This window comes from Eumetopias jubatus, unplaced genomic scaffold (assembly GCF_037043125.1).
Source record: "Eumetopias jubatus isolate StellerSeaLion01/CBP00866 unplaced genomic scaffold, mEumJub1_p1.0 scaffold_15, whole genome shotgun sequence".
Taxonomy (NCBI): Eukaryota; Metazoa; Chordata; class Mammalia; order Carnivora; family Otariidae; genus Eumetopias; species Eumetopias jubatus.
In genome coordinates this window covers 11,545,311-11,571,530 of record NW_028274821.1, presented here as the reverse complement: position 1 = coordinate 11,571,530, position 26,220 = coordinate 11,545,311, and the positions used below count along the sequence as shown (strand labels likewise).

General features: G+C 43.1%; 1 protein-coding gene across 6 annotated transcripts in view; it reads right to left on the bottom strand.

Moving 5' to 3' along the window:
* Nucleotides 1-26,220, bottom strand: part of PIP5K1B (phosphatidylinositol-4-phosphate 5-kinase type 1 beta) — a 293,743-nt gene that overhangs the window by 109,708 nt on the left and 157,815 nt on the right. For 5 of the 6 annotated variants that reach the window (XM_028117386.2, XM_028117382.2, XM_028117385.2 and 2 more), the window contains 2 exons: nt 13,055-13,172; nt 3,535-3,687 (listed from right to left, as the gene is read on the bottom strand). In XM_028117386.2, the coding sequence (XP_027973187.1) occupies nt 3,535-3,687; nt 13,055-13,172 (271 nt within the window). Of the gene's footprint in view, nt 1-3,534; nt 3,688-13,054; nt 13,173-18,433; nt 18,506-26,220 lie in introns of those variants that run through there. The other variant, XM_028117387.2, reaches the window with a different exon arrangement.

Below are 26,220 nucleotides of genomic sequence, written 5' to 3'. Positions count from 1 at the left end.
CATTAATTTTGTATCTGGTATTTTTTTTTGCTGTACCGATATATGGCCTTTTGATGTAGTCACATTTACATACTTCTTTCTTGTGCTTTCTTTTTGCTTCCTGTTTAGTGAAGCTTTTTATACCCCAAGGTCCTGAATTTCTTCTCTTCCAACTTTTCATAGTTTTGGTCATGACATTTGGTTTTTACTCCATATGGAATGATTTTGTGTGTGTGTGTGAAAGATGTGAAATATGGAATTGTTTGAATTCACTGATCTATTTGTCTAGCACTGTACTAATTCTTTAATATATTAATATCTTTAATATTAGTAAAAGTTTATGGGTTTTGGTATATGTTACAGCAGGCTCACTGTTTTAATTCTTTATTAAAAATGTTTGTCTAGTCTTACAGCCCCCCTCCCTTCCACTGTTTGTTTTTTTTAAATGCTCTTAAAATGATACTTGTTTTCATTTTCTTTTTGTTTGTTTTGTTTTCACTTTCAAATGAACCAGTTCAGGGAAAAATCTTACAGGCATTTTTTTTTTTTTTTTTTTAATTCTTAAACACAGACTTAGTTCACTTTATTTTTCTTGTACAAAGTATGTCGTGGCCACAGTGGGAGCCTGGGTCCTCTGCACAGAGACTCTGGTATGGGGTTCGTTACAAGATGGTCAGCAAATCCCTGACAGGAAGACTCGGTGAATGCAGTCCGTTTCCAGAGTCGGGGTGAGCTAGCTGTAAGTCTTGGGAATGGCGTCAGAAGTGGCAATGCAGTCCCTGGCTGAGGTGGCGGGGGGCAGTCATCTCTACCGAACCCGTCAGTAGCTTCTTGGGCACAGGGGCTGAGGCAAGGCCAGTGCCCCTGGGGTCAGGCGCCCCAGCATAGAGCCACAGCGGCTGGTCACCTTGCATGGGACAGCGTGGGGCTTGCTGTTCTTGTTCCCCAACTAGCCTTGCCACACTGGTAGACGGAAAGCTTGTCTGGAATCATGGCCCCCAAGGATGGCAGTGGTGACCTCTTTGGATCACTTAACACCCAGACCACCATGTCCATAGTCATCTCTGATGGCAACAAATACCTTGAACCTGGTCCACTGGCCAGCACGGGTCTGCTTTTGCACCAGCATAGTCTTCAAAACCTCATCCTTGAGGGATGCCCCCAGGAAAAGTCAATGATCTCAGATTCCTTGATGGGTAGGGAGAAGAAACAGATCTCCTCCAGGAACTTGATCTTCATGTCCTTGACCCGGTGGCCCAGCCTGGTGACAGGCATCCACTCCTCATCTTTGGTCCACACAGAAACCACTGTGGTCTCCCATTCCATGGCCCCTGGGACCCCCAGGCCCACCCACATCGGTGCCATCTGACATTTGGTGTTTTCTCGGAGAAGCAGCCTTACTGACATTCTTGATTGGAATTCGACTGGATTTATAACATGATTTGGGAGAACTGAAATCTTTACAATACTGAGTTAGGAATGAAATGTGTCTCATTATGTTGGAAATTTTTTTATGTCCTTCCATAACAATTTGTGGTTTCCTTCATATTGTTCTTAGATATTTGTTTTTTACAGAGTCAAGCATTTTAGAGTTCCTATTACAAAAATTCTTTTGGGGTTATTGCTCACACATTATAATACTTACTATAATTTGCTTTCCCTACCAGAATAATAGTCTGCCTTCATTCATTTGTATCTTTATTCCAATAACGTTCGCTGTAAGTTACTGTCCTCATAAACGGGATCTCATTTCCTCCCTGCTAACCTCCTGCTCCAGGTGATCTACATAATGGAATACAATGGATTGTGTAGATGCGTCTTACATCCTGCAAATCTGCTGGACTCTCATTACCTCTAGAAACTGCTATTTAATTTTCTTGAAGTTTTGCTCATTTTTTAAAATTGTATCGTTTACAAGAGAAGAGTGTTTATACTTTTCTATTTTTCATACTCAAAAAGTTATTACTGCTTTTAGAAATTCTTGCAAATATATATCTTGCAAACAATGATGGAGGGTAATCCTTATCTTTTTCCATTATTTCCAATGAAAGGACTCCTGTTCTTCTCCATGAGGTACTATGTAACTCTTTGGAGACTGATCTTCTCCAAGATTTAACATGTAAATCTTGGAGACTGATAAATGCATAATATGTATGTTAATTTATTTGTTTATGTTATAACTTCCCTGCCAATTTATTTATTTATTTATTTTTAAATCGGTCTTCTTTTTTTGTTTTTGTTTTTTTTTTTAAAGATTTTATTTATTTATTTGACAGAGAGAGACACAGCGAGAGCAGGAACACAAGCAGGGGAAGTGGGAGAGGGAGAAGCAGGCTTCCTGCCGAGCAGGGAGCCCGATGCGGGAACACGATCCCAGGACCCCGGGATCATGACCTGAGCCGAAGGCAGACGCTCAACGACTGAGCCATCCAGGCGCCCCTTCCCTGACAATTTAAAGAATTTTAAGCAGGAGAAGATGTTGAATTTTGAATGCCTTTGTTTCTACTCAACATTTATTTGGATTACCACATGATGTTCACATTTTTTCTTGTTAACTGGATGAATTATACTATTTGTTATACTAGCTTACATGATTGGGGTAAACCACTTGTTCAGCTAAATTTTACCATTTAACTTTAATTAATTTCTAATTAGTAGCTGCATATGGCTAATGACTACCCTATTGGACAATGCAGTTCTAGAACAAGAGACTAGTCTACCTAAGCTTAGAACTATACACGTTTAAGATTTACTCACTTAGCAGGTTAGTAAAGTGCAATGAACATTTGATCCCAGTTTCACATTATTTAAAAAATGTATGAATAGAGTACATCACGAAGGACACACACCGAATATTAGCAATATGTATCTCTGGGCAAAAAATTAGAGCCAGCTACATTTTTCTTGCTTTGTGGATCTTCTGTTTTCTCTAATATAAAATAGACAATATGCTCTAAAAAAAATCTCCCAGTTTTGTTCAGGATCAAACCTTGTAAAATCTGTCCATCCTGTCCACCGAGATTTTTACTTCGATTTTGATCCCTATATTTATACGTGTGACTAATCTCCAGCAGATTTGGGAATTAAATACTATTTTTACAGCTGTGTTTCACATATAGCTTAGTGCTCAGTGAATGCTAAGCATTCACATTACGACTCTGTACTGGGAGCCAAGAGCCTGGCAAGGCATTGCTTTCTTTATCCTACACCCAGTCGGATCACAACAACCATCTAAGACAGGTATTTTGCAGCTTTTAAAGACTGAGGAGACTGCAGCTCAGAGCTTATATTGCTTACTCGCGGTCACACCGTTTGCTGATGGCTGAGCTGAGATCTGAACCCAGAACTGTGGGAGTCAACTATCCTCTACTAACAGTTCTACTTGGTAAAATCGAGTCCACAATGGTCGCGGTACAATCCAAATGCAAAACAAAGCTCACCCAAGAGAAAGAAACACGCCACAGGGTGACGGTAAAAAAGCATAGGGGGGAAAAAAAAACTTGTGAAAAGTAATTAAATCTCAAGTAGGAGTTTTAATTACAGACGGTTACTTACCATGTAATAGCCTGGCAGCAGCTTCTGAAGGAATTCAGCTTCCTTATGCTGAACGGTTTTGATGATAAATTCATCATCACTGGTCACAAAAAACAAGGATCCACTGGCTCCGGGGTTGGACAGCTCTATTAGAGGTTCACTGCAGATGGAATACTACAAGAATAAATAAATAAACAATTAAAAATACACCACTAGGTATTTCTCCAAAGGACAGTGCACCCCAATGTTTATAGCAGCAATGTCCACAACAGCCAAACTATGGAAAGAGCCTAGATGTCCATGAACAGATGAATGGATAAAGAAGATGTGGCATATACATACAATGGAATATTACTCAACCACCAAAAAGAAGGAAATCTTGCCGTTGCAACATGGATGTGGATGGAACTAGAGGGGATTATGCTAAGTGAAATAAGTCAAGCAGAGAAAGACAATTATCATATGATTTCACTCATACGTGGAATTTAAGAAACGAAACAGAAGAACACAGGGGAAGGGAAGGAAAAATAAAATAAGCCGAAAACAGAGAGGGAGGCAAACCATAAGAGACTCTTAACTCTAGGAAACAAACTGAGGGTTGCTGGAGGGGGATAGGGTAACTAGGTGATGGGCATTGAGGAAGGCACGTGATGGAATGAGCACTGGCTATTATATAAGACTGATGAATCACTACATTATACCTCTGAAACTAATAATACACTATATGTTAATTTAAATGAATTTTAAATAAAAAATTTTTTTAAAAATTAAAAAAATATTCATTGTACATGAAGTTTCCAAGGAGGAAAATTACAGGATTACACATCTAGATCATTCTGAAACAGGAAGTTCTCTGCCATGAGCTTTCAAAGGAGGTTCCAAGTATATACAAAGAGGGCCCTTTGAGATTTCTAAAAATTTAATTGATCCATTTATCCTAATAATTCTATGAGAAACAGAAATGCTTTCCACACACCACCCCCTCACACAGCGTGACATGACAGAATCATCAATCATCACATCTGTCCAATAAAATAATGCAAACAGTGTTGTGGTCTATGGAGCTCTGTTTCCAGAAAGTGTCCATAACAACTGAAGGTATGACTCGCACTGTGTATTTGTCATGTGAACACCAACACCCATTCTCTTCTATTTACTTTCCCAAAAGATGTCATCCACGCATGGTTTCCATAAGGAGATGACTATTAACAGCTGTGGTAGCTCCAGCCCAGATCACTGTCAAAGGCTCCAGACCTGTATGCCTAACTTTTTAATAGATATTTCTATCTGGTTATATCACAAGCACTTCATGTGTACCAACTTCAAAATCAAATTCCTCTCTGGGCTATGGTTAGCCCATATGATGCTTCTGTAGTACCTCCCTAGAAAGAGATGTCTCTTTCTTCCGGCAGATGTAGCTCTGGGTCAGATACAAGGCTGATGAGAAGGGCTGAATTCCAGTCTCTACTCTTTCAGCTTAGCTAGGTATTCTTGGGCAGTGCACACCCTGCACAACCATACATGGTGACTCTAGATCACCTGCCCCTCCCCCAATCTCTATCTTCTCCCTCTTACTCATTTTGTTCCCAAACCAGAAACTCGGGCATCATCCTTGATGCCTTCCATTTCCTCACCTTTCATATCCAGACTATTGATTGTATCTGCTACCTTCATGCCCTCTCTTTTGCTTATACCCTAAGTTCAGGGGTTTCACATTATGCCTTCATTACTATGGGAAACTCCACCTTGCCTCAACTATCCACTCTTGACTTCTTTAATTTTTAAAAAAATTTTTTAAAGATTTTATTTATTTATTTGAGAGAGAGAATGAGACAGAGAGAGAGCATGAGAGGTGGGAGGGTCAGAGGGAGAAGCAGACTCCCTGCTGAGCAGGGAGCCCGATGCGGGACTCGATCCCGGGACTCCAGGATCACGACCTGAGCCGAAGGAAGTCGCTTAACCAACTGAGCCACCCAGGTGCCCTCTACTCTTGACTTCTCTCATGCATTTTCCACCAGGAAATCGGAGATCTTTCTAAAATGCAAATCTGATCACATCTTCCCATGCCTTCACATCTTTCAGTGTTTCCTACTGTCTGGTTAGAAGGTAACACCCAGATTTCCTACAAGTGCTGTCACGGCCATGAGTGGCCCAGCTCTGCTCTCCAGCCTTCTCCTTTATCACTTCCCTCCTTAAAATCTAGCTCTAGTCACTGAGAGCTACTTCTCCTTTTCTCAAATGTGCCACAGACTCTCAACGACTGGGATTCTGCATCTTCCTCTACCCAAACCCACCTCTCTTCTGCCCTCACCAGGCTGGCTACTCCTCATTTGTGTGTTCATTTAACATTAAGAAAACCTCTACTGAGCATCTGTAATGGCCCAGGTGCGCATGAAGCTTGGACCCTAGCAGGAGAAAACAGGCAGTAGGCAAGTGCAAGTACAGAAACTCTACATCGGAACATGAGAAGTGCTATGGAGAAGATGGGGCATGGAAAGGGGTCGGAGGGCCAGCAGGGACTGACAGCTGATTTGCCATGAATTTTAAGTAGCGCTGGCCACTGGAAGCCTCTCTGGGAAGGGGGTATTTGAGCAGAGGCTGGTGGTTGTCTGGGGGAAGGGTGCGTCAGGGGGAGGGGAGGGCAAATGCAAAGGGCTTCAGACCTGCGGAGTTCAAGGCACAGCCAGGAGGCCAGTGGCTGGGGCAGAGAGAGTCAGGAGAGCTGAAAGAATGAAGCCAGAAGAGCGGGTGGGCCAGACCACATGGGGCAGCAGACGGTTGACCTTTTCTCTGGGGGAGCTGAACGCCAGAGGAAGGTCTGGAGCAGAGACCACTCCTGTCTACCGTGCCGAGAAGCCACGTTTGGGGGACACAAGGAAGAGACACGGGGCACAGCGAGGAAAGTGTTATGTGACTTTGGCTTTCAGTGTTTGCTGGATGGAACTTAATCTGGAAAATTCTTCCCGGCCCTGGGAGTCTAGATCGTCTGCTTCCTGGCACTGGACGTTCTCATCACGGAAGTTACCACAAAATACTGCAAACGCCTGTTTCTTATTCCGAGTCCCCAGCAGACCGTAGGACTCTGTGAGGGTACCAACCACTTGGCTCGTAGGCAGTGATACGGTGCAGGATCTGTGCCTTGCACATGGCAGGCACTAAATAAATTTTTGTCGAACAAATGGCTGAATGCCACCAAGTGAAGGGCTATAAATCTCACCAGAAATGCCCCCTCCCCCCAAAAAAAAACCCTCAGCAGGGAAGTCAAATTTGGGGTTATGGCGCTCAGTGTTTATCAACTAACAATCCCCACTACTGACCAGAGAAACCACTGACCACTGAGAGCAGAGGAAAAGCTCAGGACCCAGCGTGTGAGATCAGACCAGCCCGAGGGGAGTTAGCGAATTGTGTCCTAAAGATGGAAACATCCAGAACATGGCCCAATGCTTTTGTAGCTGGGCTTCTGAAGAGTTAAGTCCCCATCACAGAGGAATCTGAAAGGAGGGGAGTAGGAGGTGGGGGAAGAAGGAGAAGGGAGAAAGAAACTGGGAGAAAAACAATTAAAAGGCAGTCTCTAGATGTCGACTTTAAATTATCTTGCTTTGGCAGCACATGGACAAGGGAACCAAAATTCTCTAAGAAAAGAAAGAAGCAAGTGTGTGCCGCCTTGCTGAAAGCCATGGCCACTTCCGTTTTCCACTTCTCTTTCCTCCAGGCTTGCTTCCTGATGCTTTCGTGCTGAGCAGTGTGAGAGTCTCTGCCATTATGGGTGACTTAGAGATTAGGAAGGAAAACAAAAACAGCCCAAAGACTGCACACAGAATGCCACAAAAGCCCCGCGGAAGCAGAGGGTGCTTTCCTTGCTGTGGATGCAGGATCCGTGTGGAAGGCTCATCACAGCGGGATGGGCATGGGACCTGGAATAACCTTTTTTTTTTTTTTTTAAAGATTTATTTGACAGAGAGAGAGAGAGGGAGAGCATGAGTGGGGGAGGGGCAGAGGGAGAGAGAGAAACTCAAGCACACTCCGTGCTGAGCGCAGAGCCCGATGTGGGGCTCGATCCCAGGACCCTGACATCATGACCTGAGCCGAAATCAGGAGTCAACACTTAACCCACTGCATCACCCAGGCAGCCCTGGAACCACCTATTATTAAAAATCATGACTCTATCAGTGGCTGCTTCCGTGACCTGGAGTAAGTACTTTGGCATCCCAGGTCCAAGAAACCTTCATCTCTAAAACAAAGCTAATAATATCTCCATGAAAGCAGCTGGAAGTTTTTAAAGTGGATGCTTTCAAAACCCTGGCAAAAGGGACCACTTGGTTACTGCTGTTCCTAGTTCTTACTGCGTCACCGTATGTAGAGGAGCAGGGTGGACATCTTGCAGGTGCCTCAGCACGCACAGAGGGTTTCAGCCCAACGCCAACGACCAGAGCGCTACCCAAAGATACACTATGACATTCCTAGTGAGTCGATGCCTCTTTTGCATAATCACGAATTTGAGACACCTGAAAACAAAGGTGACGACCCTAAGTTCTTACAAAGAGTGAAGGCAGACCCCGCACTCTCTTTAGGAATTCTGATTCTTTGTTTTATGGGTTTTAAATTCCTGGCACAGAACCCTCTTACAGATAGAAGTCGACATTGCAGAAGTCCAATGACAACACAGAATGCAGAAATTAGAGGCTGCAAATAGAGAAATTAGGGGGTGATTCAGGAAGAGCTGTCTACAGAAAACTGGATTCAGACCTGCACATCTGTTTCCAATTAAAGTCTCAAATTCTTCTATAAGCAGTGACATTATATGAGAAGTATTTCATGGGTTACTTGTCAAACAGTCCTATATTAGGTAATTCATAAATTAATATGCATGGAAAAAGAAATTGTTTTGACACTTCTTAACAACCTGGTGGGGGTCACACCCCCAGAGCATCAGTGTGCAGCCCACTGGCATGATGATGCTGACCGGGAACCTCACCGTTAGCACCTGTAAGTCTGCGGTTTCTCACCCTAGAACTTGGTTACCATGCTCTGTGTAAGCAACCTTCTCTGCAGTGTGGCCATGGACGAGCAAATAAAGAGGAGAGGTGGGAACATTTTAATTAGCCTTGACCCACAAGGCCCCACGTGGACGCCTGCGTTTTCTGCACTTTCCTGCAGGTCCTTTCTTTTGTGCGAGCTGTTCCAATGCATCCATTCTCTCCCTTCGATTTCCTGCAGGGCCGCCTGACGATCCCCACTAGAAAGGCCACAAAGTACAACCCAGCTGGGTCCAGCCAAGGCAAATTAACAATGTAAACTTGCTCAGCGTGGTGGAGATCATTCTTCCTGCCATTTCTTCCCCCCTGATAGTGTTAAATATTCACCCCGCTCTCTACTGGTGCCGGTGAGTCTGGAAGGACATCATGTAAATCACCACCCTGGATTCTGGAACACTCGGGCACCTGGGGGAGAAGAAAATCAAGCCAAAGCCTTGCTGCCCAAGCAGAGATGGGGGAAAATGCTCTGGGGGCCCTTGGCCTTCCCTTGGGAGGTGTTTATTTTGGAACAAATAAGGAAGGAGGTGCAGTCTTGCTGCCATGCTGTGCACATACAAGCACTTGGGTGTGCGGTCTCACAATGCACATTATGCATGTTCCAACACAAAACTTGTTATCAGCAGGCACGTGGTGAACCTTCACGGTACTGAGAACGTAAACAGAATAATTCAGGCTCAAATCCAGATGCAAGAGCACAAGACTAAGTAGAAATGCACACGTATCATGGAGATCCAATATTAAACCTATCTGGAGAGTTACCAATCACCATATAACATTACCTTCTCCCCCTTTTATATCAGTAGATCTTCACATATAAGGGTTTGACGAGCCCGTTTAGCAGATGCCAGTATGTACTTTGTGCTTTGGATGGTACTTTTTTTCCTTCACACAGGTTTTTTTTTTTTTTTTAAAGATTTTATTTATTTATTTGACAGAGAGAGACAGTGAGAGCAGGAACACAAGCAGGGGGGGGTGGGAGAGGGAGAAGCAGGCTTCCTGCAGAGCAGGGAGCCCGATGTGGGACTCGATCCCAGGACCCTGGGATCATGACCTGAGCCGAAGGCAGACGCTTAAAGACTGAGCCACCCAGGCGCCCTCCTTCACGCAGGTTTTTAAGGGAGGTCTTATTTGATTCTCCTGTGCTTTATTTGGGATTAACTCTTCCAAAAAATGCTTTGTTGGAGGTGTTTTGACTCCTTTGGCTAGATGCTTCAGAATGGATACCTCACAGTTTGATGGCTGAGGGAGTGTTAGGGTGAGATCATATCTCATGAGAGGTCTGAGACTCCGTGGGCTGGGAGACCAGCTGGTAAATGGAAAAGCACATGGGGGGAGGGCTGCAGGATCCCTGTTCTGGTCTGTGCCCACCAACGTGGGTAACCTTGGGTACCTCTCCGCCGCTAGCTTTAGACTGCTCATCCACAATGAATCGTTGGGCTAAAACGTCTGAAGGTTTACCTCGTTCTGGGAAGCATGTCATATCAGGTAAAAAACCCCTTCCTCATCTACCACACTTCAGATCACTGGCTGGAGTTTTCAGATTGAGTGGTTTGGAGGTGAACTTCTAGTTCTGGGCTGGAGGTGTCCCCAGTGGGTGTCTCAGTGCAGGGTAGGTAGGTGGCCATAACCATTAGGGACTAGGCAGCCATGTTCAGCTAGAGGGCCTTTGTTTTTTGCAGGTCCCAGAGATGGGTCCAGTTATGGGGAGGTAAGAAAACGGAATCAAACAAAAGCACTCTGACCTGCCTGTTCCTGTCTTTTTCTCCCCCACCCCCTCCAAGTTTTCATTATGGAAAATTTCAAACCTACATAAAAGTAAAGAGAATTGTGTAATTAACATCCGTATGTCTCTCTCCCAGCTTCCACAATGATCACCTCGCGGCCAACCTTGTTTCTACTATACCCCATCGCTCCTCTGCCTGCCTCCCTCAGATTCTTTCCAAGCAAATCCCAGACATCCCATCACTTCACCCATAGATACTTCAGTGTGTGTCTCAAAAAGCCCAAGACTCCTCTTTCAAAACATAATACCATCATCCCATCAAAAACCTAATTCCTCAACATCATCAAATATATAGTCGCTCTTTAAATTTCACCAGTCTCCTATAATTAAAAAAAAACCCTGTTTATTTGCATAATCTGGCCCTGTCTAACTTCATGATCCAAACCTCCACTCCTGCCATCTTGGTCCATCCCAAGTGCAGGTAATGCATTTGCGTCTCTGGTCTACGGTCCTAACACCACCTCCCCACCCCTGAATATGCTTCCCTTCTTCTCCACCTACTCAAATCCCTTCTAATGTTTACAACACAGCTAAACCATTTCACACCCATAAGCAGCCCTCCTCATCCTTGGTGTAACGGAGAGAAAGAGACACCTCCCCACCGCCCCCTCCTCTGAAATCCTTGGATATTTACTGTTGCACTGCAGTCTACTTACTGCCTGGTAGAGTTGGGGATTCTCCCATACAAACAAATCATCTTTCCAGTTGTATTCTAAGTTCTCTGAGTATCATGACTTGTAATTTTTTAATCTCCCTATAATTAGTAGCCAAGTATTTTCATTACAACAAGTGTTCAAAGTACCTGATCAATTAATTTACCTTTTGCCAGCTACATGAAGAAAGACTTTTGCTCTGAGAAGCCATCAGCTTAGTCTCCTGTGCTCCTTTGTAAATACTCTACAACCTCATAACAAAAGTAACTCTGCCAGTTTAAAGTCTCATTAGGAAACTGTGCAAGCCATGTGTGTTGTTGATCAGGAAAAGACCTTCCCCCAAGAAAGCAATTTTGTGAGCCAGAATGATGCAAGAATGGGCTTCCCAGCCTGCAGCTCAATGACCACAGGAGGGCAAAGGGTGAAGGGTAGACAGGCAGACATGTCATCGAGTGACTGGATCCGTGCTATGAAGCGCACGTATGCGGCATCTCCTTGGCTAGCAGAAGCTCAAGGAAATTTCAGAAGGAGAATCCAGACTTCCAATGCATGGCAGGAGAGGAGAGCACAATCTTGTTTTCCATAAGACAATATCAAGACCCCACTGAGTTCCCCAAACACATTTCCTGAATGACAGTGACGCTCAATAATTATAGCATGGTCAGAAACCAAAGAATCTTCTCTAGTACATACCCACACCCACCCACGTCCACTCCCCCAGATGTGTGGCTTTGTGCCCTGGCGTAGCTGGTGAGGCCAGGTTGGTAGTGCTGGGTAGAGACATCTGACATCTCAGTGAGAGGGGCGTGATAAGGCAGACAGCTACTTGGAGGAACACATTTAAGGACAGCAGGACGCCCAGGGACTTTCCACTCAGTTGCTACTGCTGTGAAGACTTGTTAACGTGCCTTGAGGAGCTGGTATCATCTCATCGGGCAGAAGTCATAGGAGTTTCTCAGGGCCCAACTAAAGAAGAGGGTTGTACCAGAGGGCAAGGGGTGGGGGGATTGGAGAAATAGGTGATGGGGATTAAGGAGTGCACCTGTTGTGATGAGCACCGGGTAATGTCTGAAACTGATTCACTATATTGTACATCTGAAACTCATACAACACTGTATGTTAACTGGAGTTAAAAAAACTTAAAAAAAAAAAAAAAGAGGGTCGTGCATGCGCAGAATAGAATCAGCTTTGAATTTTATCAAGTACATCTTACCCGAATTCTAAAATTAAATACTCTTTGTTCCAAGGGATAAATGTTGCTATATTTCCTCTGAAAAGCTTTATTCCAGGATCTGGCTCAAGTCTTATTAAGATCATTCAGAATGCGGTGAACAATAAATATTTGATGGCATCCTTCCTACAGCTTCTTGAAAACCAATTTTGAAGAGCCCCAGGGTGTTAACAGTGATCAAATTATGAAATAAACCATTTTCTGCTTGAAACAAAAGAACAGGAATCCTCGGACAGGAATAAGGTAACCATCTGAGGTCACATCAGACTACCTCACAAAAAGCCTGCTGTGTTCATACCTGCTGTGTGCCAAAAGACAAGCCTGAGGATCATATAGGCCCTTGCACCAAATAAAAACACGTTTAGAAAGAGCTTGCATCAAGAGATGTTCAGAACAAAACTACCTAGCATCTTTGAAATGGTATTCAAGTTGTAGGTCAAGGTGAAAATGGCTGTGGGCCAAGGCAGGTTTGAGACGAATGGTATAAATAAGGCAATTAAAATACGAAGGCTTTCAAAGAGAATCCAATCAGCAAAATTCACAGGAGTATTTAGAACTAATTATAATATATCTGTTAGAATAATGATCTGAAGTAGCAACGAATCCCACAATTATTTAAATATCAATTACCACAGCAGATTTTGTAGCTATTAGTAAACGCGGCAGAGTCAAATCACATTTCCTGAAGCTAAATTTATCATCATTATGAAACTCGGACCTTTGACTATGCTCCAGAGCTTTATAAAACAAGAGACACAAGCCACTTGTCACTGTTGCTATGAGACAAATGTTTATATCACAGGTTTCTGGAGAAGGAAGGAAAATTACAGGTTCTTACCAAGTAATCATCAGGCTTGATACCAAAAAGTTCTCTGAAATATCGGAATGCTAGTGGAGCATAGGTCTTAAATCTGAAGTCTGGGTAATGATGTGCTGGGGTCAGATTGCTCCCTTCGCTGCAGTTAAAAAAAAAAAAAAAAAAGGCGAGAGAGAGAGAGAGAGAGAGAGAGAGAGAGAGCATTAGCAAAGACAATTTTGACTTCAAATACTAGCTCTACTGGTCCTGGGCCAATTTCCCTGCTAGAAAAACATAGCCTGATTGTGGGTCCCTCTAAGCTCATGTCACAAAGGGCAATGGCCATCAGGGAAAAACCAGATGCTAACTCAGTGGGGGCCACGCCAAGTAGCCGTTCCTACCAGTCACAGTGTGTCTTTAGCGTGAACACTCTTCATCATCCCCCGTGCCTGTGATTTTTTCCATCTTCCCCAGTGAAACCACAATCGTATTGCTCTAGGTATAAGATCCAGGCCTTAGTACATGGAACAATTTGAAAAATGCATTTTTTTTTTTTTTTTTTTGGTTTGGCCACGAATATTGGATACACATTTTAAACTAGGAGTAAGTGAAATACTTTTAAAAATATGTCACTAACAAAATCATCACACTGCAAAGAGATGAGTCCTGAATCCGAACTCTTTCTTACATCCATATTTATAGGAAAAGAGACCTTAAATATTTTAGGGACTTTAAAACCATATTTCCATTCCCAGATACACCATTATTTTTTTCCTTCTTCTGAGTTCATCTCTGAAAATTTTTGTGCAATATTTATGATACATAAAAGGCATGAAGAAATAAACCAGAGAATACTCATGAAGCGAAATGCTGCTTAAGAAATAAGATATTATCTATATAGTTGAATTGCCTTCTGTACTTTTTATTGATCATAAATCCTCTTCTTCCTTAGAGGCATCTACTAGCCTGAATTTTGATGTTTATTATTCATTTTATTCTTTGACTACAACTATAATACATTTCACGGGACATCCGACAAGCCACCTAATCTACCTGTACTAAAAGTTTTCACTGTGAGAAGTAAAAACAATGCAGTAGATGAATACAATTTTATAGAGAGGTTCAAGATCTCTTTTCGCCACATTCTAAGTGGGACATCAAGGCTCTATGCAACTTTGTCTGGGTCTGATTTTTGTGGATACAAATAACAATGTGTAAATGAAAAGGCTTTCAGCAAGCAACAAACTCTTGGAATCTACTACAACTGAAGTTTGTTCAGGGCACTTGAATTTTTGTATCAGTACCTGGCACATCATTGATAGTAAGTATTTTCTGAGTGAAAGGACGAGTTTTCAAGATAATGCTAAAACAGTAAACTTGACTCTTACATGAAGCTTAGGTTCAAAAGTCAAGAGGTAAGGCAAAAAATCACTAGTCTCTCTCTCTATACAATGGAATATTACTCAGCCATAAAAAGAATGAAATCTTGCCATTTGCAACAACAATGAATAGACCTAGAGAGTATAATGCTAAGTGATGTAAGTCAGAGAAAGACAAATATCATATGATTTCACTTACATGTGGAATTTAAGAAACAAAACAAAGAAAAAAGACAAACCAAGAAACAGACTCTTTACTAGAGACAACAAACAGATGGTTACGGGGCGGGGGGGAGGGGGAGGTGAGTGGGGGGATGGGGAAAACAAGTGATGGGGATGAAGGGTACACTCAGCATGATGAGCACTGAGTAATGTACAGAATTACTGAATCGCTATATTGTACACTTGAAATCAACAGAACACTGTATGTTAATTACACTGGAATTTAAAAATTATTTTAAAAAATCACAATAAAAAAAAAAATCATCCTTGAGGACTATTTAGGAGATTATCTGTTCAATATATCCACGGCAGCCAGATCTTCCTCCTGCAGAGTCACAGGTGATGGCTTCTTCTGGGGACTCCCAGCACGAAAAGTTGGCTTGCGCTGTTAGGGACCAACCGCAGATAATACATCTTATCTTTAGAGGCGAGGCTTGCCCTTTAGGGGAGTGGCGCAGGAACCAGGACTTCCCAGGACAGGAGCAGTCACCTCTGTGTCAGCTCAGTGTGTGGAATGGTTCCAAATCACCTGCTCATTTGACTAGTTCCCATTACCCAAAGCCAGTAGAGTTGAATACTCATAATACATGTGTGCGGCCCAGGCGTTACATCTGAACATTTCTTCCTTCTCTGAGATTTGTAAGGGGGACACATACTCAGGTACAGGTCCTCCGGAATTGTCAAGAGGATTAATTCTGGAACTCATACGCCATCAAGTCACTTGAAAATGTGGGCTATGCAGAAATAAGGGGTAAAATCACAAAGGCTCAAAGTGGCTTCCAACATCCTTCCTCACCCTTGCAAGCAAGTCCAAGTAAGCACGATGCCTTGGATTCTGAAGCAGACTGCTTTCAGTGGGCTAAGAGTGTTGCTGACTTCTTATTTCTTCCATTCTCTTCTCCCCTTTCCAGCTCATGCAAAGTAACTGATTCCACTAGAGCTCATGACATTACCTTCAATGTTCAACATTCATTACTTCCTTGGAGTTTTTTTCTTCTTTTTTAGAAAGGAAAAAAATTTTTTTTAAAGATTTATTTATTGGGGCACCTGGGTGGCTCAGTTGGTTAAGCACCTGCCTTCGGCTCAGGTCATGATCCTGGAGTCCCGGGATCGAGTCCCACATCCGGCTCCCTGCTCAGCAGGGAGTTTGCTTCGCCCTCTGACCCTCTTCCCTCTCGTGCTCTCTGCCTCTCATTCTCTCTCTCTCAAATAAATAAATAAATAAATAAATCTTTAAAAAAAGATTTATTTATTTGAGGGAGACAGTGCAAGCGTGCATGGGGGTTGGGAGGGGAGGCGGAGGGAGAGAGTCTCAAGCAGACTCCTTGCTGAGCGTGGAGCCCAACACCGGGCCCGATCTCATGACCCTGAGATCATGACCTGAGCCAAAACCAAGAGTCAGATGTTTAACTGACTGAGCCAAGGGCCTCCTTAGCGCAGTAGGCAGCGCGTCAGTCTCATAACTGACTGAGCCACCCAGGTGACCCTGGAGTTTTTCTTTAAATGGCTTATTCTTATGCAGTTGGGGGCCCAAGACTCTATCACTGAGGATAGAGTATTTATTATTATTTTTACTTGTGGTTACTCTGAGCTTCATGGGCTGCTCACCTTGCCCTAAAACCACCATCAATTACAAGCTTCCCTTGGATTCGCATCTCCCTGTGGTTCATTCAGTCATGGTGTAAAAAGGACAGTGTGAGGTTTCCCTGGAGAGCAGAGACACGTGCCCACACACACATACACACAGAACATCTCTGGGATGAGAAAGGGAACATTTATTTCTGTAGGTATCCACTCTGACAGCTGGTGGAAAAATCTGCCAAATCACTAAAAACGAAAAAAAAAATCTAGCTAGTTTTGGGCCACCATGAGATACAGAGAGTGGGTCAACGGTGAGGGTCAACTGTGAGGCAGGCTTACCTATGGGGGACAGTTAATAACATATTTGCATACATGGAGAACATGGAAAAGGGGTGAACGTTATACTCAACACGGGCATCACACAGAGTAAAAACTTCTTCATGGCAAAATTCACATATATTAACTCATAATTATTTGCTGACATTACACCATCTTGAACCTCTCTATTTGCATGGATGGAGGGGAACATTCCCAAGTAGTGGGTCATAATATATCACCACTCTTCATTTGTTTCTCTCCTAGTAGATTTTATCTTACGAGTTTTACTTTCCTTTGATTAATAGAAGACCAGTTTGCATTCTCTCAAATTATACTGAATAGCCAGGGTGGTGGTGGTGATGCTATGACCCAGGGAGGCCTGGGTCCAAGTCCTGTCTCTGCTGTTTACAAGCTGTCTTTCCTGAGCCCTGGTACAGAGCCTCTAGAAAGGCAACATCACAGTGAACAGAAATGTGGGTGGCTGTGCGCTTAGCATTTGGGGAGCCCTGAATACGTTTGGATGATCGAGGCTGTATGATGATGGCAAACAACCCAGATTTGAATGAAGAATGAGTTGACCAGGTAGTTAAAAAAAAAAAAAAATCAAAGAAATGACAAAATGGGAAATATCTGCAACTCGTATCACAAAGGGCTGATCTCCCAATATAAAGAGCTCCCATAAACAGCAAAGTCAAAGACCAAAAAGTTAATTAGGGAAAAAAAAAAGAGCCAAAGATATGATCAGGCACTTCACAGAAATGGAGATATAAATAAGTGAAATGTATGAAAAGATGTTCAAGCTCATTTATAATATAATAAACGCAAATTAAGTGTCACCGAGACTATACTACCTAGGAGATAGGCAAAAATCCAAAATTGTGATAAAGCTCAAGGGAAATTGGCACCCTGAAACATTATTAGTGGAAAGTAAGCTGCTATTTTTTTATGGAGGACATTTTCACAACTTCTTTCAAAATTACAAATGTATAGAACTCTATGACCCAGCAAATGCATGCCTGTAATTTATCCCACACACAAACTAGCGTATGTACAAAACAACATATGTGTACCTGGTTATTCATTCTAGCACGGTTTGTAAGGACAGAGGGTTGGAAGCAAACTAGTTTCATCTGTTTCTGAAGAGGTAGGTCAGATTAATTATGGTTCAACCACACACTGGAATACTATGCAGCTATTAAAAAATGAGGAGATTTATTACACAGTGACATGGAGGATCTCCAGGATAAATTAAGTGAAGGAATCAAGAGGCTGAATACTGTGTGTGGCATCCACCATTTATATACAAAAAGAAAAAAAAAAATTGGTGGTGCATGTATTTAACTAAAAAATCCTTAAAGGGTTAACAGACCACTAGCAACAGTGATCACTGGAGTTGGACACTGGGTAAAAAGGCACAAGGATGAAAAGCACTTTTCTTAGTGTTCCTTTGAAAAGCAGTGTGAGGATAAACCCTTCTAAGTATTACCATTCACAACATATTTTTGAAAGGTTTAGGGTGAAAAGCTATAACCTCCCACACACATACCCCCCCAGAGAGCTCTGCAAGCTCAGTTTCCTGGCAGAAACGTTTGCTTCTGTGTGTTAAGGTGCTCTAGTGAATAGCAAATGCGAGCTGGACATGAATGAAGTTCTATTAAAGGAAATGTGGATCAACGGGTACCGGAGTTTGTCCAGTTACAGGGCAGCTCAGCCGGGAGACACCAACCCCCAGTTTTCAGAGGTCATGCTCTGGCAGACCTGTTGGGTGTGGGTATGGGGGCTGGCCTACAGACATCCAGCACAGAGACCCTATGGCGCATGCACGAAATGCTTAGCTAATGTGGTTAAACACGGGTGCAATGAACAGGGGTCCCCTGGTCAGTGAAGAGTCCCAGCAGAGCCTCCTGCAGGCTGTCCTCACCTGCGTCTGGGTGGTATCCATCCGGAGACTGCACCCAGCATCTACACTTACTCGGCAAAAATGACCTCTTCACAGCGTAAGATTTATATTATGCTCCTTCAGTGCATTTAGGTAGTGGTTGTGGGGTGGGGGGGGAAGAAAATTTTTCTGTCTTGGCATAAAATCGAGGTCTTGGAAATTCCAGCTGTGAGGTTTTGAGCCACGGTTCTAGATGTTCGGATCCCATAAGCTGGTCAAATTTCAATAATAAAAATTTGGAGGTCAATGTGGGATTTTCAACCTTATTTTGTTAAGTAAGAACCTAAACAATTATGCAAAATCAAAGTACTGTACTTATCAAATTATAAAAAGAAGGGGTATGTTAACTCCATAAAAGGAAGGAAAAACTCTGAATAAACAACAGTACTTTATCTTGTTCTTTTTTCCCTTGTTTCACCAAAAAGCAGTTCGATCACGGACCAGTCTCTAACCTTCTGATATTCACCTCTTCTGAGGAGAGTTCCACTGTTAAGGCCAAAGCCACTGCTCATCTTAAATTTAAATTTTTTTTTAAAGATTTTATTTATTTATTTATTTGACAGAGAGATAGAGAGAGCACAAGCAGGGAGAGCAGCAGGCAGAGGGAGAGGGTCTCCCCGTGGAGCAGGGAGCCCGATGTGGGGCTCGATCCCAGGACCCCAGGATCATGACCGGAGCCGAAGGCAGACGCTTAACCCACTGAGCCACCCAGGTGCCCCTTTAATTTAAAGCTGTGTGTTTCTTCATGACAATGGAGGTTTAGAATTACATACCACTGAAGCTTGCAGGAAGCATTTAGCTACCACCTGGCATTTCCCCTTTAGCAGATAAAAAATCAAAGTCCAGGGAGAAGGTCATGGCTGGTCAGGAACCAACAAGATCGGTAGATTAGATTCACACCAGACCAGTGGAAAAGTCCTAAGCGGACAGGTATGCCTTAACTTAAACTTGATGTTCCTAGGCCAGTCTTCCTTTTCAGGATTCAGCCATAGGCTTCGGGGTACCCCCTGCCCACATACACCAGCTCTTCTCCAGCAGGACCTCCCCCTGCAAGGTCAGGTGGGCAGAATTCTACTTAGAAAAGCTTGATTACCCACAGAAGCATTCTCATTTGCGTGTACCGTGAACACCTTAGCTTTGTGGTTTCACAGCCTGATAACCCAGTGCTATTTTTGGTGGCACTGGAAGGAGAGACTTGGTGCTAAGTAGGAAGGTAAGAGTATTTTAGCATCTCCAAGGCACATAAGGGGTCCAGTTTTGAAGCAAAGAACCAGAGCTTTGATGTTTTCAAGGCAGCATTTTGTATTTGGTAAATTCACTGATGGCAAACTAGAACTGTCAGTAATGGGTTTGGGGCCTGTTGGCAAAAGGACCGGGTCAGCAACTCCTGGGTGACAGACACATTCACGTGATTATTGAGGGTGAGAAATCCCGCGATCTGCCCTCTGTAAGCTAGAGACCCAGGAAAGCTTGCAGTTAGTTCCAGCTCACACTTAAAGGTCTGAGAACCAGGGCAGCCAATGGTGTAAGTCCCAGTCCGAGTTGACAGGCCCAGAAGCTAGGAGCGCTAATGTCTGAGGGCAGGAGTAGACGCCTGTCCAGTTCAAGCTGGGAGCCAATTTGCCCTCCCTCTACCTTTGGGTTCCACACAGGCCCTCAACAGATTGGATGATGCCTCCAACAAATTGGTGAGGTGATCTTGGGTCCAGGTCTTAATTCAAATGCAAACTTCCTTTGGAGAAATCATCACAAACACCCTCAAAAATACTGTTTTATCAGCCATGAGGCATCCCTTAGCCCAGCCAAGCTGAAACATGAAATTCATCATCTCCGCAAGCATGACCACAAACAGCAGGCTAAATGACGGGTGCTTTGTCTTCATGTGCAGATGGTGCTAGAGAGACAAGCAGGATTTGAGCGGCAATATGCTTGGACAAGGGACTCCATCTATCAAAACCATAAATAACAAAAAAATAGTGGCACCTACTCTTCAAACTGGACCTTTGTAAGTCAGGGTCTGTAGAAGCAGACTTCGGTGTTACTTCCTCTGCCAATTCAGGCAAGTGGAGTCCCTTATGACTCTGGATTTAACCAGTGAAATAGCCATCAGTCCCCTCTCTTGCCAAATTAGATAGTGCTCTTCAATGGGAGAACAAAGCAAAGCCAAGCCAAAGACACAGTCCCTGCTGGTGTCACCCTCCTGCCGAGTACTTGCGGCAGAGAGACATGTGTGCTGCCTTGTGCAATGCAAGACCGCACTATCTTTTGAGGTGAGCCAGCCGACAGCCAGTCCTTAGAAATCAGTAGCTGAGTGCAGTAAGTCAAGCAGAGAAAGTCAATTATCATATGGTTTCACTTATTAGTGGAACATGAGAATAGCATGGAGGACATTAGGAGAAGGAAAGGAAAAATGAAGGGGGGGAGATGGGAAGGGGAGATGAACCATGAGAGACTATGGACTCCAGGAAACAAACTGAGGGTTCTAGAGGGGAGAGGGGTGGGGGGATGGGTTAGCCCAGTGATGGGTACTAAGTAGGGCACGTACTGCATGGAGCACTGGGTGTTATATGCAAACAATGAATCATGGAACCCTACATCAAAAACTAATGATGGAATGTATGGTGACTAACATAATAAAATTAAATTAAAAAAAATCAGTAGCTGAAAGCAGCTTAAAGTTCAAAGCCAAATAATGCATTGTGGGCTGTCACCAGAAACACGTGGTATCACTGGCTATTTAAATGCTAAACCTCCCAAGAAGTGGGCCCCATCGAGGGAAATTGTGTTTGGAAGGCAATTTCAAATAAGTTAAAATGTTATGTAATGCTCAGTATGTGCAAGAAGCCTCTTACTTTGAACTAAAGGAAGAGGTATGTACCTTTTATTAAGAGGAAATCAGTTTCTCCCCATCCCCACTACATAAATGTTGAACAAATATTTAAAGAGCTTTGACTTGAAGGGACATCACACTATTTGGCTTGTCTGGCAAAGGCTACATCTCCTCTTTAGAGCAGGGAGGACTTTTCTGGCAGCTTCATGTGCTGCCCACATCTCCATAAGACGTGGTACAGAATGCCTGTACCGACTGGGGATGGCAATCCTTTCAGTCTCTACTGCAACTACTCAGAGTTCTACTGTTGTGGTGAGAAAGAGGCCACAGACGATATGTAAATGAGTGGATATGGCTGTGTTCCAGTAAAACTTTATTAACAAAAAGGGGCAGGGAGGCAGATTGGTCCCGTGGGCTATAGTACACTGACCCATGGTGTATACAGATAGGTTTTGGACGAGTTTATGTCAGCAGGACTTGAAAAGCAGGTATGTGTGGCTAATCTAGCAAAACCAAAAATAACATTCAGCATGGAAATCTGGCAATGCTCGTATGAACCGTTGACCAATATGTTTGCTTGCCATTTAGAAAACTGTCTCACCCTTACGGTAGTTCTGTGTAATTCTCTGCCCAACGAGGGTATCCGTTGGCCACTCATATAAATCCCCAAATGTGCAGACATCAAACCTGTTGACAATCCGTGTTCTGTGATGAACCTTACAGCAAACTGAACTCCATTTTGTATGTGAAGAGATTAAGATGCAGAAGACTTTTATAAATTCTTTAGGTAGATGATTATTCTTGAATGTGGAAAGATATATAAATTTTTACTGCCAGCTTTCAAGCCATATTTCCCCCCGCAGGGAAGGCAGTGATGGTGTCTTCTGAAGGGGAGCAGAGGAAAATATTAACGCTGCTTGTCAAGGGGCTGGCGAGACAGCTTCAGGTTGATAATTCTGAGGTAAAAGCTGGATCCTTTTTCGGATTCAAAAAAGGAGAAATCCTGTTACTGTGCTTTACTGCCACAGTGTAAGGAAAAACCAAAACTCTGGAGCCAGCCGACCCTGAATTCAAATCCTGCCTCGGCCACTTATTGGTTTGGGTCAAGCCACTTACTGCCTCAGGGCCTTAGCTACTTCTATGCAAAATGGATTTTTTCAGGAAAGGTGAAAAGTAAAAACAATAATTTAATACTATATGCTACATAAATATTCTATCAAAACTATAGGTGGTTCATAGTTGGTACTCATAAATTTTGCCTCCTTTTGCCACCTCAGGTTCGTGTTTACAAGGCAAAACATAAAACATCCCGTTTCTTCCTCATCTCATTTACACATGAAAATGTATCGACAACTTTGAGTTTCTGAGTGCAGCAGGGAATCTGGGGTCAAAAGATGAAGATACGGTCACTGTACTCTTACTCATCTACTTTGATTTTTGGAAGATCATGGAATCAGATTGTTCAAAGGGATTTTATACCATCCTTCAAATCTCAAGTCCAGAGGCTTTTCCACCTCCAAAATGAAATCATCTGGAGAATAAATACGTAATATCTAAAAATGACGCCGGGCCACTTTTAAATAAGTAAATTAAATAACTAACTGACTAACACAAAGCATTTCGTTGCTAAGGGAAACAGATCCTGCAGCTTCACAATGGTAGTGAATTAGAACATGTCAAGGCGCCCTAAGCTATTAGTTTTCTCTATGACCCAGATAGGTTCTTCACATTTTAGAACCATTAGACCTTTCAGACCGCTCAGCTGCTCACAACCAGGGACAGGCCTGCCCACCTCCCCCCTACTCCAGGCAGGTGGAGAAGTACAGGCGGGTAGGGCGGGAACTTTTTCTGGCAGCTTTACTGAGGTGTCACGGACATACGATAAAAGTACAGTCTGTTAATTTTCACACGTGTCTATATCCATGAAACCATCACCATGGTCAAGATACTGAATTTGCTCATCACTTTGTGGGAGCATTCTGATTGCGAGAGTAACAAGGAGTTATTACTGGCATGGCCTGGGGGTGACAACTATCCTGAAATGTGCAGTCTTGCACAAAGAATTGTCTTATCCGCAACAGCCAGTAGCACCTCCGCTGAGAAATGCTGGGCCCAATTCCTTTGCTAAACTAATGAAGAAACAGTTCGGCTAAGGAAACTGAGGCAAGACCCATATCAGTGTCTTCTGTGCTCATGTAAATACATCCAGAGTACATATGTTAAACAAACAATACAGTATTTGCTAGAAGAAATTCTTGACTGAATCAAATGCTTCATGTCATATTGACCTTGAAAAGCGATACATACTTTAAAATGATATATTTCAATCAGAGAGGGAGACAAACCCCAAGAGACTCTTAACTCTAGGGAACAAACTGAGGGTCGCTGGAGGGGAGGTGGATGTGGGGATGGGGTAACTGGGTGATGGGCATTAAGGAGGGCACGTGATGTGATGAGCACTGGATGTTATATGCAACTGATGAATCACTGACCTCTACCTCTGAAACTAGTAATACACTACATGTTAATTAATTGAATTTAAATAAGATATAAAAAATGATATATTTAAAATGTGACAGTGGGTTCTTCTAAAGAGGGTCAGCTAGCTAGGTCTTCCTCCCCCCAGTGACTTGTCTGCCAGGCAGGGGCTGGTGCTGCTATCCTGGCATAGACAGTGAAGGTCAAAGACACAAATTCTAGGGGTGCCTGGCTGGCTCAGTTAAGCATCTGCCTTCAGCTCGGGTCATGATCTCGGGGTCCTGGGATCGAGCCCCATATCAGGCTCCCTGATCAGCGGGGAGTCTGCTTCTCCCTCTCCCTCTGCCCCTACCCCCGCCCCACCCCCACTTGTGTTCTCTCTCAAATAAATAAAATCTTAAAAAAAAAAAAAAAAAGACACAAATTCTAGGCATGGACAATGTTGGCTTTCCTACTCCTGAAGAAAAAGGTGAAAAAAAGACCTCATGTTGGCTTAATCGGAAAGATGCAGTATACTTTTAATAAATCATCCCTGAACAAAAGGATTCATGGCACCGAGAAAGTGCCTATGTGCCTATGAAGACCTACTTACACGCTCCTTGTTGTAAGGTATCTCACAGTGTCGTGTTTAATTTAGTTGCCAAATGGATATAATTTTGAAATGTTAGGTATTAACTTAAAAGTCATTTGGAGTCTTATTAGTTGCAAAAATCATGTAATAACTTCAAGAACAAAATTTGGTATCTACTAGAAAGGTTATCTCTGTAACACGGGAAGTAATGTGCTAGCTCAGTGGTTCTCAACTATGTGCTTAGAATCACCCGGAGGGATTGTTCAACAGATTTTTCAGTCTCACCCCCAAAGTTCCCGATTCAGTTGATCTGGGGTGGAGCCCAAGAATACGCATTTTTAACAAGTTCCAGGTGATGCTGATGCTGCAGGTCTGTGGACTACGCGTTTGGGCCATGATTTCCCTGGGGCCCATCCATAGTTGGCTCTGTTGATCAGACACTCTGGGTAGAAGAGACCAGTGGGGATGGAGCACCTTGCTCTTCTTTATTCACCCATCTGCAGCTGTAACTGCTCTCAGCTCCCTGAACTCACCGCCGGCTATCCTCCCACAAAAGACCTTCATTACTCTTGTTCTTCGTAGCCAAATTAAAAAAAAATCTGGTTGAAATGTGTGGGTAGAGGTTCTAGAAGACCATGAGAGCCAGAACATCTCACAAGCACATTTACAGCAATTATGAACCAAACAGATCATTCCAAAAGATTCAGATGAACTCATGACATCCTGATTTTCTAGAGGAAAAAAATGTAGTTAATACATACTTTCTGGGAAGGATAGACAGAGTGTTAAAAACAAACACACAGGGGCGCCTGGGTGGCTCAGTCAGTGAAGCACCTGACTTGGGCTCAGGTCATGATCCCGGGGTCCTGGGATCAAGTCCCGCGTCGGGTTCCCTGTTCAGTGGGGAGCCTGCTTCTCCCTCTTCCTCTGCCCCTCCCTCTGTTCATGCTCTCTCTCACTCTCTCGCTCAAATAAATAAAATCTTAAAAAAAAATAAAACCACACAGGACAATCTCCAACTATAGAAAGATCAGCAGTGTCATGAGTAAACAGGATTACATCTTAGGCCTTGGGCTGTCCATCTTCTGTCTGGAAACTAGTTCTGGGGGCTGCTAAGGACCCTAGGGAAGCAAACTTCAAAAGTTCTGATAGTCTGTGTTCTTCAACAAAGAGCATTTAAACCAAAACTAGGCTGTCTGGGTTCATCACCTACCGGTTTGATTTCCAGACAGTTGACACCTGCACATGGAGATATACACAAGTATCACTTCCCTGAAGACTTTAAAAAAAAATAATGTAATGCAGATCCCGAGGCTCCAAGGCTCACCCCAGCCATTTTCACCCAAGCCCAGTAATAACTGATAACAAAAGGGGTGTATTTGGGAGAGAAACACTTATTTTAAAATATCAACATGCTTTACAAGTCAATCCTCATTGCCCCAAAGACAAAATAATTGCCCTAAGCCCCCAAATCAAGTATCTATATTTATATTTGCTAGACCAATTTTCTTTGAAAAATCCTGTCAGTAGCAGTGACGTTTCCAATTTAATCATGATTACTCATCTTCCTATACTAAGCGCTAGGCTTTAAAATTTTTAATTTATTTATTTTGGTAAAGAATACGTAACGTAAGGCTACGATTTAAGCCATGTGTAAGTATACAGTTCTGTGGGATTGAAGGCATTCACCCTGCTGCTCAACCACCACCACCATGCGCCTCAGATTTATTTATTGAATTGATCTTCCCCCAAAATATGATAAAGCTAGAGGTGACATGTATGGTTAACTGGGGTGTTTTTGCAAATATGGTGTCAAAATCACAGGGTTCTCCTAAATTCTCTGGAGGAAAGCTAAGTCAAAGTCATCACAAAGGAAGAGCTACATGACTG